This window comes from Camelus bactrianus, chromosome 18, assembly GCF_048773025.1.
Source record: "Camelus bactrianus isolate YW-2024 breed Bactrian camel chromosome 18, ASM4877302v1, whole genome shotgun sequence".
Classification (NCBI taxonomy): Eukaryota; Metazoa; Chordata; class Mammalia; order Artiodactyla; family Camelidae; genus Camelus; species Camelus bactrianus.
Window position 1 is genome coordinate 11,721,776 of NC_133556.1, and position 17,898 is coordinate 11,739,673.

A 17,898-nucleotide genomic window follows, 5' to 3' on the forward strand; every position below is an offset into this window, starting at 1 on the left:
GGCGGGGGGCTCTGCGGGTGTGTGAGGATTAAGGAAGCATTTACACAGACCCTAAAGACCCGCAGACGGGCTGGATCAAGTCTCTCTTGGAAAAGCTATTCGGAAATCTTACTGTTCATTTAGGGAAGCCACCAGCAAGATGGCAAAAACAGAAGCAAACTGGTAACATCCTGTTGGTTTTTATTTCCTTTTTTTTTTTTTAATGAATTTGTCATCTTATTGATCCAAAGAGCTTAAATATAGATTCAATTCTAAAATAAAGGTTTGGGGAGTCTAATTATAGTGGCCAAGTATGACTATGGAAAATACTTAGCCTCTGGGAAGAGCTGTACAGGAAAGTTTTCTGTAAGAATTGGTGCATTTTCAGTTATGCCTTTGGAAAAAAACGACACCTTATGCCCCATGTGATGCTTCCTTCCATTAGCCGTTCATATTACTAAAAATTACTCTTCCTGAAGCAGTACTTGGTCTGCAGTGACCTACCCACACCCTCACCCGTCCTGATGGCCGGGGCCAGAGGTCAGACCACAGCCAGCACTTGCCAGTTACCTGTCCAAGGGTGATTTTTCTCTTTTGTCCATATTGTCATCACAGAGATAAATACAGTCCACGCTTTACCAGGCCTTTATGATGAAATAGGGACGAGATCCAGAACTTCTGCCGATGACCCAGATGCAGCATCACTGGTTGACTTAGGGACCAAAGTGACCAACAAGCCCCGATTTCACAGTCTGGGTGTTTGGCAGTCTGTGTTAACAATACCTGGAACAGTGGGAGAAAACAACCAATCAAGGCATTCCAATAAGCTTCAGTTAATCCATTTTTTTCATGAACAAGCTTCAGCCCTAACAGCATTTGGGGGGGCATCATGAGAATAGTAAAAAGTCAACAAGCAAGAACAGGGAGTTGGTCATCCTGATTTTTTTTTTAATGGTTAAACAACTCTTAAAAAGACACCTTCAAAAATGAGGTCATGAAGGTATCTTGCCTTGGTGCCAAATACCTGCTCTTTCTCGTAGCCCATCAGTGAGTTTTGCTCACTTTTACTTTATTGTTACGTGAGGTTTAATTAGAAACCGTATGGTTTCGCTTTGTTAGAAAACGCGTGTGCTGTGAAGAGCTAACGAGATTCTGATGCTCAGTTTAATTCACTTTTGTTCTGGGTGATGTGGTGAGCGGAACGGTAGGGGAAACACGTCCTCTCTGTAACTCCTTTGGTTAAAAGTGAAGAAGGATGTCGTGGGTGCCACTTTAGCCACTTCCTTTCCATGCAAGCGTCCCCAGCGACTAAAACTCCCATTAGCCCAGCTCCGTCAGGGAGACCTCTCGCACGTGAGCTAGCTGTGGTCTTCCCTCTCCAGCAGGCTCTCTGTCATCCTCAAGCTCCATTTTGCTCCATGGACCTAAGTTGTGGTTAATGGACCTGTGCTGCTGTGGATCGTGCAGCATTAGCACTAAATAATTTGGCAACCAAATTAAAGGAGGCACTCAGAAGATGCTTATAGGTTCATAGTGGACTAGAAGCTCTGTGTTGGGGGTTGGCTGTTACCTGATAGTGTGACTTGCTTGAGCGAATTCCTTAGAGGCTGGAGCAGAAATTGCATGGGCTCCTTTCTCCCTAATGTTCATTTACTCATTCTGTTAGTCACCCACCAAGTATTTCTTGGGAGAGCCCGCTGTCTACAGGGGTCTTATGCTGCAGGCTCAGGGGGCACCCATCTGTCCTGGTGCCTGGTTGCTCAGTTCAAGTCGTCAGGACCAGCATGTGGAGGAAAAATGGTGAACGGGCCACCTGTGTCCAGTGGGTGCTGCCACCAGCTTGTGGTTTCATTTTAACTGGATTGGATGGATGAGTGGGATTGCAGCCTTCAGCCAGGAGGGGGTGGCAAACCCCTCTGGTCTCTCGATTCTCGCACGAGCTAGATCGGATGTCTCCTCGCTGCTGTCATGTTGTACCACAGGGCAGTGATGGGTTTATAGTAGAACCTGTGGGAGTTTGAGGCAGAGTGGGGCCAGACAGACCGAGAGCATCCATGAGTCTGAGGGATGGGAAGGGTGAGGGTGAGAAACCAGTGAAGGGCTGTGGAGGAGTGGGAGACTGGAGAGTGAGAGAGGAGGTGATACGTGGGAACCCTTGGAGCCTCAGACCCCAGCAGGGGGGAGGTGGGGAGAGGTGACACCCATGCAGAAAAGGCTGCTGAGAATCAAGGAGGGGCAACTGGGAAACCGTGCTCTGTGAAGGAGGCCAGGGTAAGGAATCAGGAGGAAGGTGAGCTGACAGACGAGGTGGGTGGATGGATTAACGAGAGGAGCTAGAGAGACGGCAAGTGACGGCAAGGCCTGCAAAGGAAGAGAGGTTCTCGATGGTTTACTGGTCTGAGCTGCCCTCTTCCTCAGGGAATTGGGGTAGCAGGCACAGTGAAAGCCCCTATTAGTTAAATTAATATCCCCACTTTGTTTCTGTTTGTTTCTTTAAAAATATGTAACAACAATCATTGGAAAATTAGCTTGTAGGCATGCAAATGTTTCTTCATAACTTCAGCTACTAATGTACTGTGATCTATTAGACCACGGTGAAGAGTCATTAAACAATTAATTTACACAGCAGATTATTCATGCAGAATTCCTAATAAAATGAGCTTTAAAATACTACCATTTAAAAACTTGCTAAAATAAACCTTTGCAAAGAATCATAAACTACTTCGCAACAGTGGTGGTTTCAGTAAATAGGGATATGGTCCTGTTCCTGAGCCATATAACCTCAAAGGCTGAGCCCGAGTTTTGCCCCTTGTCGTGTCTGCTGTGAGTAGCAGGCACTGCCCACCTCTCTCAGGTGGGCCTGCTTTTAGGGCAGTTGAGGGTTAAATGCTCTGTGGGTGGCTGTTTTCCCACAGCGTATGTAGACTTGAACCTGACTGGGGCTTGGACCCCAAGTGCACCATTCGCAAGGTTGACACTGTCAGTCTAATCTTTCTTCCCTGCTGTTTCTCTTGGGGTTCCCACCCTCTCCTTCCCCTCTTGCTGCTGTAGAAACAGATGCAGTCAGACCCACACAAGCTGGACTTTGGACTGAAGCCTGAGTTCCTGAGCCGGCCTCCAGGCCCCAGCCTCTTTGGAGCCATCCACCACCCCCACGACCTGGCACGGCCTTCAACTTTGTTCTCTGCCGCTGGTGAGTTCAGGGGGGCAGGGGAGAGCGCAGAAATGTAGTTCTCGGGTAGCTGAAGAAGCTGTCTGTGCTCTGGGCTGCCGCTCCATCACGCCCCTAAAAGCTACACTTCACATCAGTTTGCAAGGCAGCATCTCGGCACACTTGGGAGACGGACCTTCTCCATTGATGTGGCCTCTTTTGTTAACGAAGGAAAAAAAGGCCGTCTCTCCTTTCGGGACACATATCGCCCCGGCTCCTTATTTGCTTCTATATTAAACCACTATAACTCACAGCATGTCAAACGCTATTGAGAAAGATCAGAAAGCTTGCAAGGGCGAATCGGAAGGAAACAATGCCCGGAATCGTGTAAGGCCACGGCTGCCCTCAGCAGCACTCAGCGGTTTCGCACCGCATCGCTCAGTCATGCTGTGCTTGAGGGTAAAGAAACACAATTAAGACAGTTGCCGGTGGTGTGCTCTGTGACGAGGAGGCTGAATCAGTCAGTTGCTTGTAATGATACAGGAAATGTAGGGGACAACATGTAAAACCCCCACGGGATCTATTCATTAACCTCCGAGAATACCCGCTCCCAAGTGCCTCTTGTGCGTGCCGAAGCGGGCCTCTGAGCATCGCTGCATCAGATCACTGCCCAGTCCTGCTCCAGTGCAGACAGGGCCGGGGCTGTCGGGAGTATGAGGCTGACAAGAGCAACCCTACGGGTGTCAGAGGCCCCTTACCTTCGGTCTTTCTAAAGCTCTCTTCAGCACACGGGCCTGGCGCAGGGCTTCCCTGGGTGATTCTCGTAAATGCCACCGCCGAGCTCCATCACTTCATTCCCACTGTGTGAACTGGAATGTATCCTTCTGGGCATAAATATTCAGGGGGCTCCCTGTTTCTTGTCCTTAGCGAACAAGTTTTGCATCCATCCTGCCAGCTGCCTTCCCAGGCTTTTATCCAAGACTCATGTTTGGTGGACCTAAGGCTCTTCTGTTCAGGAAGAAAGAAATACCCACATTACAAGAAATCATCATTTTAATGGGCATTGTTGCCACAGCATGTGAATCACCCTGCTAAGGTCTCAGGTTTTCCTCTGTTCCATCCCGGGACATATTTGAAGGCTTTGTTACCATGGCACCTAGGCTCTGAATCAGGGCTACGTTAAGAACAATTTTTGGAGAGAAAGAGCTTTCCCCTTGGCTTCCATCTGAGCCAAGCAGATGAACTGGCTTCTTTTGCCTCAATAATTCTTGAAGCTACGAGGCACCTCTGGGGCCCTGGGCCGAGCGAGGGCCGATCTTCACTGACGCATTAATCAGCTTGTGCCGCACCGACTGTATGCAGCCGGAGTTTTATTTAGCTAGCAACTCTGTTCACGCCTAAGACTGTCCGGGGCTGTCTTCGCTCTGAGGACGCGGGGTCTCGTTTGTGCACTTTCTGGGTGGAGGATAAATCACCATCCAGGGCTGAGCAGGTAACTCCTCAGGGGCTGCCTCCCGATGCTGCGCTGCCACGGCTCTGATCTCCTGTGTCCACCCCAGGCCCGCGAGGCCCTTCCAAGCTAGGGGACAGAAATCCAGAACACAAACTGGGTTCACAGGGTGCTGTGAGGAGCAGCCTCCTCCACTTAATCTGTGTTTCTGAAGGAATTTATACTTGTTTATAGTTCCTATAAACAAGTATATGCGTATAAAACTATCGCGCGTGTGTGTGTAGTCAAAGTGCAAGGGATTGTTGGAATAGTCATTACTAAATCCACTCAGGCCCTGTTTATACTTCCATTCTGGAAGGTAATCTTTTCCAGTATAAGCAATATTGGATTTTGCCTCAAATGGTTATTTAGTGGAACTTTAAACTGATAGGTATAATTGACACATCCTTGTTAAACTCAGCCACTTCCACCTTGCTGTTGAGCACTAGTAAGTAAACTAGGGCTGCTTCTTCAGATGACCTTGGCTTATGTCTTGTCTGGAGCCAAGCCTGCCTCCCAGAGAACTTGCCTCCTCAGGCATTGGCTGCATATTAATAAGCCAGTTGGATGCCCTAGGCTTTTAGAAATTTAGAAATAGCATCCTTCCCTAAGCCACATGTGCACCCTCTGTGTCTCTCTTCCTTTAAGAAAAGGACTTGCGACATCCTAAGGAAATACATATTGCTCAAAGCAAAACATAAATTAGAGGAGAAATGGAAAACCATAGGAGAAGAGCACTGAGTCAGACCTGCGTTCCCTGGCGGGCAAAGTAAGGTATAACAAGAGTCGGTTATGAGATTATCTGTGTCCAAAGACACGCAGAAACTAGCTATTCCTGGCCCTGAAGGTCGAGAGACGTTGGAGGACTTCATGTCCCACACCCTGATGTAACTCACAGTGAGGTTCACAGGGTCAGGCTTTATCAGTATCCTTCAGTGCAGGGGCATGACAGCTAACACATTTTCAGGAAAAGAGATTCTGTAAATGGCCAAGCAGTGCAGCCCAGGTACGCAGCTTTGGGACAGCCACTCCCATGCCCAGATTATGAAGTGTTTCTTAGATTGAAAGTCTTGCCCCCTGGGATGTCTCTGAAGAAATATTCCAGAGCCAGAAGTTCCCCTTTTAGGTTCTGTGTGTCAGTGTCTTTAACAAGGGCCAGCCAGCCCAGCCGGGAGAGGCTGATTAATTTCTGCTGCCCAGCAAGCACATTTCTCTTTCCCTGGAGTGTGGCTGGGTGGACTTAAATCATGTTTTTGCTGTAACATATTCTCTCACAGGGTCCTTGGGTGACCAGAGCTAGTTGCAGGATTGAACCCAGGGCTGGCTTTCTATAAAATCTAATTCCATTATATTTGACCTAACAGGTGCTGCACACCCAACTGGGACCCCTTTTGGGCCACCTCCTCATCACAGCAACTTCCTTAACCCTGCTGCTCACCTAGGTGAGTCACCCATCAGTGACGGGCAAGGGTGTGTGTATCTCAGAAAACCTTTTTTCACTATGTTCCTGCCACATTTCCTGGCAAGTTGTCCTAGACACCTCACTTACTGCTTGAGGAGATGGCGCTGTTCTTGGAGAAGTTTAAATCCATGCCATCCGTCTCCAGGATCTCATCACCTCTTCTCCCACATTCTTAGAGTAGATCTGTGCGCAGTCATGGTTCTGCGTGGAGTTACTGGTGGTTCCTGAGTGAAAGCCATGCCTTGGCACCTCAGAGAATCCACATTTACGGTAGGCTGTTCCTGCCCACTGGAGAAGATGGTGAACTCTTGCCCCATATAAGAGCACTGCTGGAGGTATAAAGAAAGGCAAGATGTTATTATGAAGAGATGGCACATCTGTGATTTTTTTCATCACTTCACATTTCACAGCCCTATTAAGACGTCTCTTCCTAGTAAAGGTGCTTTTTTGTGGCTTTAATTTATTTGATATGTTCCACAAGCGTACAAGCAGATGCAGGCCACGGTATGCCCCAGCGACAGAGTAAATATTCGTTTGCCTTCAGAATTTTATTGATTTACTTAAGATGCCATCTTACTTCTGTTCCACTCGAGCCTATAGGGCACATCCTAGCAGAGGGGAGATAGGCGGGAAGGCATCTAGCAGAGTGTGGCTCGAGAAGAGAGAAATGGGCAAAATGCACAGTTCCGGCAAATAGCTCTCACAGATACTTTGCTAACCCAGTGCCCAAACCCAAGTGCAGGGAAAACCCTTTGCGTAATCTGTAGGAGAAGTGGGACAGGTCGGGTCTGAGTATAGACGGGGCAGGGCTCCCAGGATGCTCTTACCTTCTCACTCAGGAGATCTTGCAACCATGTCCTTCCTCCCAATCTTGTTTGCAGAGCCTTTTAATCGGCCAACTACGTTCAGTGGCCTGGCAGCAGTCGGTGGCAATGCCTTCGGGGGACTTGGAAATCCTTCAGTTAGTGAGTACCTCTAACTTTTTAAAATCGGCGTTTAACTCTTTATCTCCTCTGATCTGTCTGTGGCTCAAGACCTTTCTGGATGAAAGGAAACTGTGCTCTTTGGAAACAAATTAAAGTTATATCATCGCAAAGCTGGCCTAACCAGTGGAGTTAGGTCTGAACCCACGTTTTCAGGGTAGCCCCCTGTTAGTGAATGTTACGGAGGGTCAGGAAAGGTAATGCAGTCAATTGACCTCCAGAAAGTTTGCTGAAGTTCATAGTTTGCTGCATACTGCATCCCAGACTTCAGCCACAGCTCCCGTTAGCAGGGAAGACAGCTTATTAAAATTTCATCTTGCTTTAGTGGGAGTGAGAAAACGCACTGAAGAATAGCGGGAAAACTACTCCAGACTCAGGAGAGTCAGGAGTTGGTGGCACTTTGCGCTGCATGACCTGGGAGGACCGTGTGGTTCCACTACTAAAGTCTCTCCACAGGAAGAGGCTCGCACCTCCTGCCCCTGTCCTGAGCATCCCTTAGTCAATGAACGTCAGCTTGTCTTCCCTTGTGCTGTCCACATGTCACCCTCTCCGGATACGGGAGACGTATAATGCAGCTCTCAGCAACCATCGCGGTTCCGTCTCGTGTGGGGGCCCCACCGTCCACTTAGATCCATTTAGCCCCTGTCTGGTCTCTGCTGACACTGGCTGTGGTTGCTGAGGTCCTGGACAGAGGAGCAGTCGTGTTAGCAGGGCCGTGGCGGGCAGAGGACAACCACAAATTCTCTGAACTGAGCGCTATTAATCTAAGTCACGCCATCCAGATACACCCCCGTGCATGCTGGGGCCTTCTGCATGCACCAGATATGCGTGATTGGGCACTCCTGGTACCTGTTTGGTTCTTTTCCTTTTTACTCTCCCCCCTCCCGCCCCTTTGCCTTTGGTTTAAAAAAAAAAAAAAAAAAAAAAAAGCTGTGAGCTTACCTCTCCAGTGTAGGACGAGTTCCTCTAATGAATTTGTTAATCTCCTTTCCTTTTCCAGCTCCCAATAATATGTATTCATTTTAACTCTGAATGCTGTTAAAAGTTTTTTGGTAAGTACCTTCATTACAGCAGATTATATATAATTTCTCTTAAACCTTTTTGTTCTCCACTTCACCATTTCAGCACCCAACTCAATGTTCGGCCACAAGGATGGCCCCAGTGTGCAGAACTTTAGCAATCCTCACGAGCCCTGGAACCGGCTGCACCGAACGCCTCCGTCGTTCCCGACTCCTCCGCCCTGGCTGAAGCCAGGGGAGCTGGAGCGTAGCGCGTCCGCTGCAGCTCATGACAGAGATAGAGATGTAGATAAACGAGACGCACCTGTTAGTAAAGATGACAAAGAAAGGTACGCAAAGAACCCGCTCTCGAGTCCCAGTGGGGGAGCCCGCCGCACGCCGCGCACCGGCCGCCCGCCCTCCCCGGCCCGGCCCCGCGCTCCCCCCGGAGCCCCGGCCCCGCCCCCCACGCAGCCAGGGCCGCGCCCCAGGCCCCCCGCGTCCCAAGCGCACCCCGCCTCGGCCATCCTGACTGCAGGCCACCATCGGAAGCCTGTCCCCAGTACTTAGCGAGCGAGTCCTGACCCAGAAGCAACGCCACACTCAGAGCCTCCCTCCTGCGAGCTTTAGTGTCTCCAAACACAGCTCTTCCGCTCAAAGACAGTGAGGAGGAGTCCGGACCAGACACACACAGCATGAAATCAACACCATGTTTGCTTTCCAGTTCGTGCAGTCCATTGACTCATCCATAGGTTTTCTCGCCCTCTTCCTCTCTCTTTTCTTTTTGTTTTCTGTTAGAAAGTCATGTTTGCATTGTCTCATCATATTTTTCTCAATTTTGTTCAAACTCAAATCCTGGGTTCCCAGATGACGGGTAACATTTTGCTCACCCCGCTTTAGAGAAACGTCACTAAGCAGTTTGGGTCTGGGTTTTGTTGAGCCAGTGGGTAATAAACTTTACTAACCATTTTTATTTCTATACGTGGTGACCCCTGCCTAAAAAAGAAGTAGCCTTCAAGAGAAAAATGTCTTAGAGTTATTTCTTCTGAAGGATGTCACTGCATTCTTGATGAAGTGCACCCTCTTTATTCCCCCTTTCTTCAGGCTGTTTTCATTTTGAATGAACTAGCAAGGAACACACAAGATGTGCTTGACAGAAAATACCTGGTGACACTTTCCTTTTGGTACTTAAGTCTCAAATACGATCCAAATCTTTAGTTTCCCTTTACCGTTTGTACTGTGTGTGTGTGTATATATGTGTGTACGTGTGTCCTAGTGATTTAAAAGAATTGGACTTTGCAGGCTCTAAGTGCAGCGTTGATCCAGCATAGATCATCATGCTAGCTGATTTCTCAGAAAAGGGAAGGAGTTTTTTCCTTCAGGACAATATAGTAAAAAAAAAATCTCTTAACCAACGGGAGGACCGATTATGACATTCAGCTCTGAGCTGTAAAACCGCCAGAGTGAGGTGCACCTGGAGTGGGCACCCCTGAGACCAGGAGCTCTCTGGATGGCCTGTCAGTGAAGAGAAGGCGGGCTATGGTGCAAACCTTTCCCCATTTTTCTTGATGGCATCAAAATGTCCTTTTGGATGAAAGTCAATGATAAAATACCTTCTCTATTCTTCCCTTTAAAAACGTTCTTCTTCTTAGCCTTGGCACGTTGGCTAGAAGCAAAACTTACAGGGGAAACCATCTTAATGCTCTCCCTGGGCCCCCTCTTCTCCTGAGCCCAACCGGCAGCCTGCGTCTCGCCTCTCCACGTTTACCTTATTGTCCTCTGCTGCCTCGCGTTTAATGCCCCGTACACTTCAGCCCTCACCCAGGATGGGGCCTCTCAAATTCTTTCCCATTTCCACCTGGGGAACTGTTCCCCTGAAGTTTTGTGTCTGTGGCCCTGCTCTTCCTGCTGGCTCTCCACTGTCTTCTCATCAGATTTTGGCTTTCTTGGCTTTCCTCACACAAAAGTGCTTTCTGCAACCCTGAAGTCCTGAATTTGCGGTTTCCCTTCAACCCCTCAGCGCTGCATCTTGGAGGTTGCCCTGTATCTGCCACCTTTACTCTGAAACCTGCCCTCTGTCCTGATGTCAGGAGAGTAAGACACGTCAAACTCTTCCTCTCGCTGGCTCTGCACTGCAAGGGTGGAAGGAAGGTTGCATTTATGTTTGGCATGCAGAGAACCTGAGAAGCCAGGCAGACAAGCGTGTGGCCCCGTCGCCACCTTCCTGACCACGTTGGTCATTTCAGCGAGCTCTTCCTCCCTGGTCTTGATTCAGGCGTGTGCCTCTTACATGCAGTGTTCTTCCCCCCTAGACCCCCCCCGCCCGCTCACCCTCATCCCCCGCACTTCTCCCCCACCCCCAGAGCTTCCTCTGACATTGGGGTGAGTCAGGTCGGGGTGGCTGGTCGGACCCCAGGAGGGCACGTCTGGCTGCCTTGGTGACCCGGCCCGAGCCTGGCCTCTTCACACGCCATCTCATCGGCAGCCCCCGCCTGGCCGGCAGCCGGTTTCACGTGCCTCCTTGTGTCCCTGTCTCCTCCCCAGGGAAGGCGTCGAGAAGAGACACTCCAGCCACCCTTCACCAGCACCCGTCCTCCCGGTGAGCACCCTGGGCCACAACCGCAGCTCAACCGAACAGATCAGGGGTCATTTGAACACTGAGGCGCGCGACAAAGACAAATCCAAAGAGAGGGAGCGAGACCACTTGGAATCTCGCAAGGACCCAGGCGCCGACGAACACAAGGCGAAGGAGGGCGCCCTGCCTGAGAAGGACGGCCACGGCCACGGCCACGAGGGGCGCGCCGCGGGCGAGGAGGCCAAGCAGCTGGCCCGGGGGCCGTCGCCCTACACGCGGGCGCCCGCCGTGGACGGGGCCAGGCCCAGCAGCGCGGCCAGCCGCGAGGCAGAGCCACGCAAGGGCGAGCCGGCCTACGAGAACCCCAAGAAGAGCACGGAGGTCAAGGTGAAGGAGGAGCGCAAGGAAGACCACGACCTGCCCCCTGAGGCCCCGCAGACCCACCGGTCCTCAGAGCCACCGCCGCCCAGCTCCTCGGCCAGCGTGCACCCGGGGCCCTTGGCCTCCATGCCCATGACCGTGGGGGTGACGGGGATCCACCCCATGAACAGCATCAGCAGCCTGGACAGGACTCGCATGATGACACCTTTCATGGGCATCAGCCCCATCCCGGGCGGAGAGCGCTTCCCGTACCCATCTTTCCACTGGGACCCCATTCGCGACCCCTTGAGGGACCCCTACCGAGAACTTGACATTCACCGGAGAGACCCGCTGGGCAGGGACTTCCTGCTGAGGAACGACCCTCTGCACCGGCTCTCGACACCCCGGCTGTACGAAGCTGAGCGCTCCTTCAGGGACCGGGAGCCCCACGACTACAACCACCACCACCACCACCACCACCACCCCCTGTCCATGGACCCGCGGCGGGAGCACGAGCGTGGGGGCCACCTGGACGAGCGGGAGCGCCTGCACATGCTCAGAGAGGACTACGAGCACCCGCGGCTCCACCCCGTGCACCCCGCCTCCCTGGACGGACACCTGCCCCACCCCGGCCTCCTCACGCCTGGGCTCCCCAGCATGCACTACCCCCGGATCAGCCCCACCGCGGGCCCCCAGAACGGACTCCTCAACAAGACCCCCCCGACGGCGGCACTCAGCGCGCCTCCCCCGCTCATCTCCACGCTGGGGGGCCGCCCCGTTTCCCCCAGAAGGACTACCCCTCTGTCCGCGGAGATCAGGGAGCGGCCTCCCTCCCACACTCTGAAGGATATCGAAGCTCGGTAAGGAGAGAACAGGACACAGAGGGAGAAGAGGGCCCGCGGCCGCACAGCGCCGGACTCCGGAAAGAGCGAGGGCCGAGGGCCGCCAGCGCCCCGAGCGCAGACGGGGGGGGGGGGGGCGCCCTTACAAGCCCTTCCCCTTGTAAAAATGTATAGACTCAGTGCAGATTTTGAAATGTTTTTGTATATGCTCTGTTGAAATTTTTCAGATCTTTTAGCCAAGTCCTATGTTCCCATGTCTTCCCCACTCTTTTGGTTTCTTGTATAAAACTTTTTGATTTGAACCAAAACAGTAAAGAGGGTAACACTCACCAGTGTGGTGATGATCGGGGTGAAAAATCAAACAGTCCACACAATCCACCGTGCAGAGCTCTTTCAGACGAGAAGGAAAGGTCATGTACATAGTTATGTAAAAAAAAAAAAAGAAGAAAAGAAAAAAAAAAGATTGCTTCATGAGCTAATGGTTCATATATGCAAAAGGGTAAGATGAAAGCTTTACTTTGTACAGATGTAAATAGATAAAGATTAAGTAACATAATACATTAATACTTCTTAAAATGTGCTATTTGCAGACTTAATACCAGTGAGCACAGTCTGCTGTGTTCCCATGTATTGTTCTAGACAGCTAAACCCTTCAACTATGCAATGAATGTTAGGGCTTTTCACAAAAGCCCGCCTAACTCAAAGGAGCCTTTTCAAGTCCATTTACAACATACTTAAGGTCATATTTTCCCTGAACAAGCGCTTACGTGATATGACTCTGTTTTCCTTGCTTGTTTTTCAAACGGAGAAACACCCGATTTTGCAAATCAGACCCCAGGCTGAAACTTCGCTTCTGAAGTTGCTGCTTGTGGGCCTTTGGCGGTGGAGGGGAGAGTGCAGCCCCGGAAAGGTAACCGAGGACGTGAACAACCAGTGCCAGGGAGGATGGGAGTGGTCAGATGCCAGGATCAGGGGACACAAACAGGTGGCCAGCATCTCGTCACCCTCAGTCACGTGACTGCACACACATCTCATGTGGGAACCATGCGTTTTTTTCAGTGTGTCCTGTTTCCTGTCTGTACACACCTCCTCGTTTTGTAATGAGATTTAATTACACCCAAACAGATCCTGAAAGAAAGCGTCGCGTTTTCTCAGATGATGGATATGTTTTCACTGTATTCAATAGCTGACGAAGTCAAGGTGCACATTTCCTAGTGTGACTCATCGTATTCCAGTCGGTAATCGAGTCTGGGAGTAGCCGAAACAGGTCAACCTTGGGGGGCCAGGGAGAGTTACCAAGGGTGAAAGGTGGCAGAGACACGGTCTTGTGTGTGTGGTGTGTTTTTGAGTTTGCATCAATCTTAATGTCTCTTCATGATACTTTTATAATACATGAAGCCTCTTGTCTACATATTTGGAGAGAATATGACTTTACTAGCAGAGAAATACAATATATCTTGTCTACTGGACTGTAAAATATATGTATGAAATAAAATTAGTTCCATTTGGTCTTCTAGTATATTAAAGTGCTATCTGACATTGTTATCCTGTTTTTGCAAAAAAAAAAAAAAAAGTTAACTACAGACCATTGTTTCTAATAAGCAGAGAGATCTATTTTAGTAGTCAACTGAAGGTTTAGTTGTGAGCTTCAGATTTTGTGAATTCCAGATGTTGTGCAGTGTTTTCGTTTTTTTTTTTTTTAAGACAACAACTAAAAAGGAAAAAAAAATCCAAGGAATATGTACACTGGAATTGTAGTGGTAGCTTTCAGTATTGTAAAGAGAGTGTTCTATACAGACCTTTTTGCTGTTTCTCCTGTATGTAATAAAGTCCTTTCTAGATCCTATGTGAAAAGAAACGTGAAGCGACTTGAGTCTTCAGCATGTTCTCATCGGCGGAGCCTTCTTGTGTTATGTAAACTGTGCCATGTTATTAAAAAATGTGAACTAAGCTTCCAGCCGCTTGTTTGTGTGAGACGACCATCGTTACCCTAGGGAAGAAGCCACACCTGCAGACCGGGCTCTGGAAGAGGAACGCCCAGCCCGAGTGAGGACAAGAGGCTGGCCCCCTCCCCAGCGTGCCAGTTAGTCTCTGTAAACATTTGCGATCTGCACAAGCAGGTGTGGATTTTTTTTTTTTTTTTTTTTTTTGGTATGTTCTCAACTAAAATCCTATAAGTCCCGGGAAAGTACTCTTGGATTTCGCAGACGATACATGTGCGGGCCGAGTTAGGCAGCGCCCTGTGTCTCGGGCCTCCCCCGCCCTCGGCACGTGCTTTGTTCGCGGCAGTGACGGATCTGACTGCGGGCCTCTGACAAAGCTGGTGGATGCGGTCAACAGCCCTGTCAGGTAATTTGTTCCCGTCTCTTCTTTGCCTGTGTCTCGCTGAATTCCACGGCATAACCCTCGTCAGCTTACAGACTTCTCCCTTGTCCTCTAAAACCTGTTTTGTTTTTTTCAAGATGTAAAAAATTGTTCCATTTTCTGGTGTCAACATGATGACGTTGCCATTTGGATGAGATTGTTTGGATTGGTGTTTGTATCTTAACTGTTGGGGAACAAAAGCAGCCCAGCTTAGCAGGATGCGGGGGCTGCTGTGGGAGAACTGGATGTGGAAGCAAACAGAAATGGGGGGCTCTGGGCCACAGACACCTGCAGCTGGGACGGGGGAGGGGCACCGGGCTGGGGAAGCTGACGCTGGGTTGGAATGAAGGCCCACTTCACTTGGCCCTGCTTTTAGGCTGATACCTGGCCCCCAGGCTGGAGAGAGTAAGTTGAAGGAAAACTAGGTTGGCAAACACGATGAACACCATGTTCTTCCCAAATCAGGCAATTCCGGGGGCCTTCCAAACACCATCCGTGGCGCCTCGACTTGTGGCTTCGGGCAGACCGCCCCTCTCTCCATGTCGCCATCTGCAGTGTCAGCCGGGGAAGTCGCTCTCAAATCAGTCACGGCACTGAGTCCCCGGGGCTTCCTTCCTCTCAACCTTTGCATATTTCCCCTCTAATTACGTTCTGCTCCCCGGCATCAATGGGCACCAGCACCAATTTGATTTCCTGCTATCCTATAGACGCTCTAATTATCTCCACAGTCTGACTGACAATGATCTTGTTACCTTCTAATGGCACATGACAAGTGAAAGGGCGCACATAATGATGCAATAATTACCATTTGGGATGGATATTCACAACCGCGTGTGCTGTCGAGCCTTCTTCTGCCTCAGTCAAGATGCATGCGGGGAAATGTGATGGTCAGTGTAGCTGCGATTAGCCGTGCCGCTGCGGGTGCCAAAGACCCTCTCGTGGGTGTTTGTTTGGGTCCATACTGAAGAGCAGACTTGGCCTCGGTGCCATTAAATCAGTTGAAGGAAGGAAGATCACAAGAGTGGCATGGGCTTTTCCATGTGTTATTTTTTTAAACTTTGCCGCCTTTTTTTCCCTACAAATTTCTGAGCAATTTCTTAGACATGGAAAGTTTCCTTTCCAGAGAACAGGGTCATTTATCAGCTAGAAAGTAATATCCTCAAAGACGATTCCATACTATGAGACTCAGGTCTTCCTTGGGCACTATCTCAGGGACAAAGCTAGCGTAGAGCATCTCACATCGGAACCGCCAACAGCCTGGGATGGGGCGGGGACCACAGGCAGAGGGCCAGCAGCCATGACCACCAACCCCCCTCCCAGTGCCTTCCCTTCTCAGTGACCTTGAGCAAATCACAGGACTTCTCCGGAACTGTTTCTTAATGTGTGAAATGAGGCCATCTGGATATAACAAGACCTAAAGACAGGCAAGTCATAAGCCCGACACATGTCCGCGGAATAGTTCCGGCGTGCGCAGTCCCAGGGCCAATGGAAGTATAAGCAGAGAACAGCCCACACAAAAGGGAAGCTGACTTTCTTTTTACCAACTCAGTTCCAATTACATGTCCTGAGGATTCTTTGCTGAAGGGTTTCTAACCCCCAGGCCTTGGCGTTTCTCACTTGCTGCGGGGGTGGCAGGACCTAGGGCAGGGTCTGGAGGGAGCACGTGGGGAGCTGGCACAGCCGAGGCCCCACACCGTCTCACCCAAAGCGTTTACTGGCCCTCCGATGTCAGCGAGCTAGAGAGACCTCTGAGCCTGTATCTGGTGACTCAACAAGGCCAGAAAGAGCACCAGCCCGAAGCCTTCAAGGCTCGTGTCCCAGGCAGGTCCTCAGTTTCCTCAGCTGTAACTTGAACTTGTTGGCTGATACTTAAGGCCTCTTCAAGCTCTCTGGCCTCCCCTCCCCAACCCTCCACTCAGCCCTTCCTGTTCCGGGGTTCCACGGGGCCCCTCAGGGCAGGGTCTGAATAACATGTGCCCCAGACAAGGCCTGTGCCAGGTGGGTGCGGCCACTCCTGGGCTGGTTCCGGAACCAGGAGGCTGCAGAGAGTCCTGTCTCACAAGTTTTTCTGACTCTGGCCTGCAACGCAGGTGTGCACACACCTGAAACAGTGTGATGCAGCAAGGCCCTGATACGTGCGATGAACCCTGATTTTTTAAAAATTCTCTTCTCTTTCGACTCATTTTTTTAAATACTAGTCACACCCACTACTTCATCTCAGGCCTTTGGAATCGTGAGTCACAGTCCCTAGCTTGAAAGTAGTGTTACAGAAGGAAGATTCTGAAGCAGGGTGAGAGTCACCTGGGCCGAGGAGTGAGGCTGCTTTCTGCTCTTGCCCCGTGACTGCCACCCCATCGTCTCACCTGGACGCCCCTACTCCCACCCTCCACGCTGCTGCCACTTCTGCTTACATGTCTCCCAGGTTCCAAAACCATTCCTTAAAGAGGACATCAGAGTGGAGCCCAGATTCTCACCTGTCCTTCAAAGTCCTGCACCTCTAGTGCCCGGGGACCTGGGAGCCTCACCTCCGTGAGCCTGCCCCGTGCTCGCTGGGCACTCACACCTCTGTGTCTCTGTTCCCTCTGCTGTCTCTCTTCCGTCTGGCAAACTAAGACTCACCTCAAAGGTCTTCACCTCCAGGAAGTCTCCCCTGACTGCCCCTTGTCTTGGACTTTTTAGCCTGACCTAGGATCCTACTGAGTCATAGAGGTTGTAACCTTGTTGAAGCCAGAAAGACATTTTGTTTCCAGGCCTGTCCTGACTGGCGCTAGTGTGTCATCACAAACTCCTGCACCCCTAACAGTAAGAAATGGCCGGAGAGGTCCGCCCCCCCTTAGCAGTACTGACAGCAGCCGGTGTTAAATGAGTGCTTTTTGCATGTACTCCTCTAAGTGCTTCTGACACAGACTAGCTCCCTTAATGTTTTCAACAGCCTTACAAGGAATAACCCCAACTGGACAGTGAGAAAAACGAGGCCCAGAGAGGTGGGATATTTTGCCCGAGTTCAAGTGCATAACCTGGATACACACCTGGGCTGTCTCCCCCGAGGGCCTGCAGTGGAACCATGTTCCCACCCAGGAAAGGCTGGCTGAGTTAGGCCCTTAAACAGCAACTGCAGGGACACAGTTTACCCATTAACACTGACTTGTAATTAGCACCATGTATTTTCCAGAGGCTTCAAACTGGGGGCCTGGAATGAATGAATGAATGAAACAAGAGTACCGTGCATGGCTCAGTGATGAGAATATGTTATGAATCAAAGATTATGATTAATCCAGGTCTATATATCTAAGATTTTTGTTTTTTTAATTAGTGGCTTGTGTGGTCCAAAGCAACCCACAAGATACCATATTTGCTCCAGAATGATCTTGGACTACGGAAGTTTTATGTAGGCAGACCAGATGTCATGACCCCGCTGACACTGCATTTCCCACGGGACCACATGCCCTGAGCTGCCTGCAGCATGTCACTCCCAGAGCCCCACACCCCACCCGCCACAGTTTCTGTCCATGTTGGGCAGATGTCGATGGGCAGTTTGCGACTGCAGACATGTGCAAATATTTAACACAAGGGTTCTTGAAAACAAAGTATTCTCATACCTAATTATTAAAGTAGGACTAAAGTTCCAATAAACCGAGAGTCCTTGAAAGCAAAAAGCCAGCATTCCTCTGTTATTTGGAATTTTCACCCATCCA

At 50.3% G+C, this 17,898-nt stretch overlaps 1 protein-coding gene and 1 long non-coding RNA gene across 8 annotated transcripts in view; one reads left to right on the forward strand and one right to left on the reverse strand.

Moving 5' to 3' along the window:
* AUTS2 (activator of transcription and developmental regulator AUTS2) overlaps positions 1 to 13,789 on the forward strand; it is a 1,021,698-nt gene extending 1,007,909 nt beyond the window's left edge. For all 7 annotated transcript variants that reach the window (XM_074345970.1, XM_074345974.1, XM_074345973.1 and 4 more), the window contains 5 exons: positions 3,031 to 3,172; positions 5,984 to 6,061; positions 6,963 to 7,046; positions 8,190 to 8,412; positions 10,607 to 13,789. In XM_074345970.1, coding sequence (XP_074202071.1) covers positions 3,031 to 3,172; positions 5,984 to 6,061; positions 6,963 to 7,046; positions 8,190 to 8,412; positions 10,607 to 11,861 — 1,782 coding nt within the window. In that variant the 3' untranslated portion in view covers positions 11,862 to 13,789. The remainder of the gene's footprint in view (positions 1 to 3,030; positions 3,173 to 5,983; positions 6,062 to 6,962; positions 7,047 to 8,189; positions 8,413 to 10,606) is intronic.
* On the reverse strand, positions 404 to 8,196 carry LOC141573886 (uncharacterized). The gene is made up of 5 exons (XR_012500280.1): positions 8,007 to 8,196; positions 6,909 to 7,143; positions 6,169 to 6,410; positions 3,889 to 4,138; positions 404 to 762 (listed from the first exon to the last, which is right to left on the reverse strand). It is a non-coding gene; the product is annotated as an uncharacterized LOC141573886 (long non-coding RNA).
* Positions 13,790 to 17,898: the final 4,109 nt, after the last annotated feature.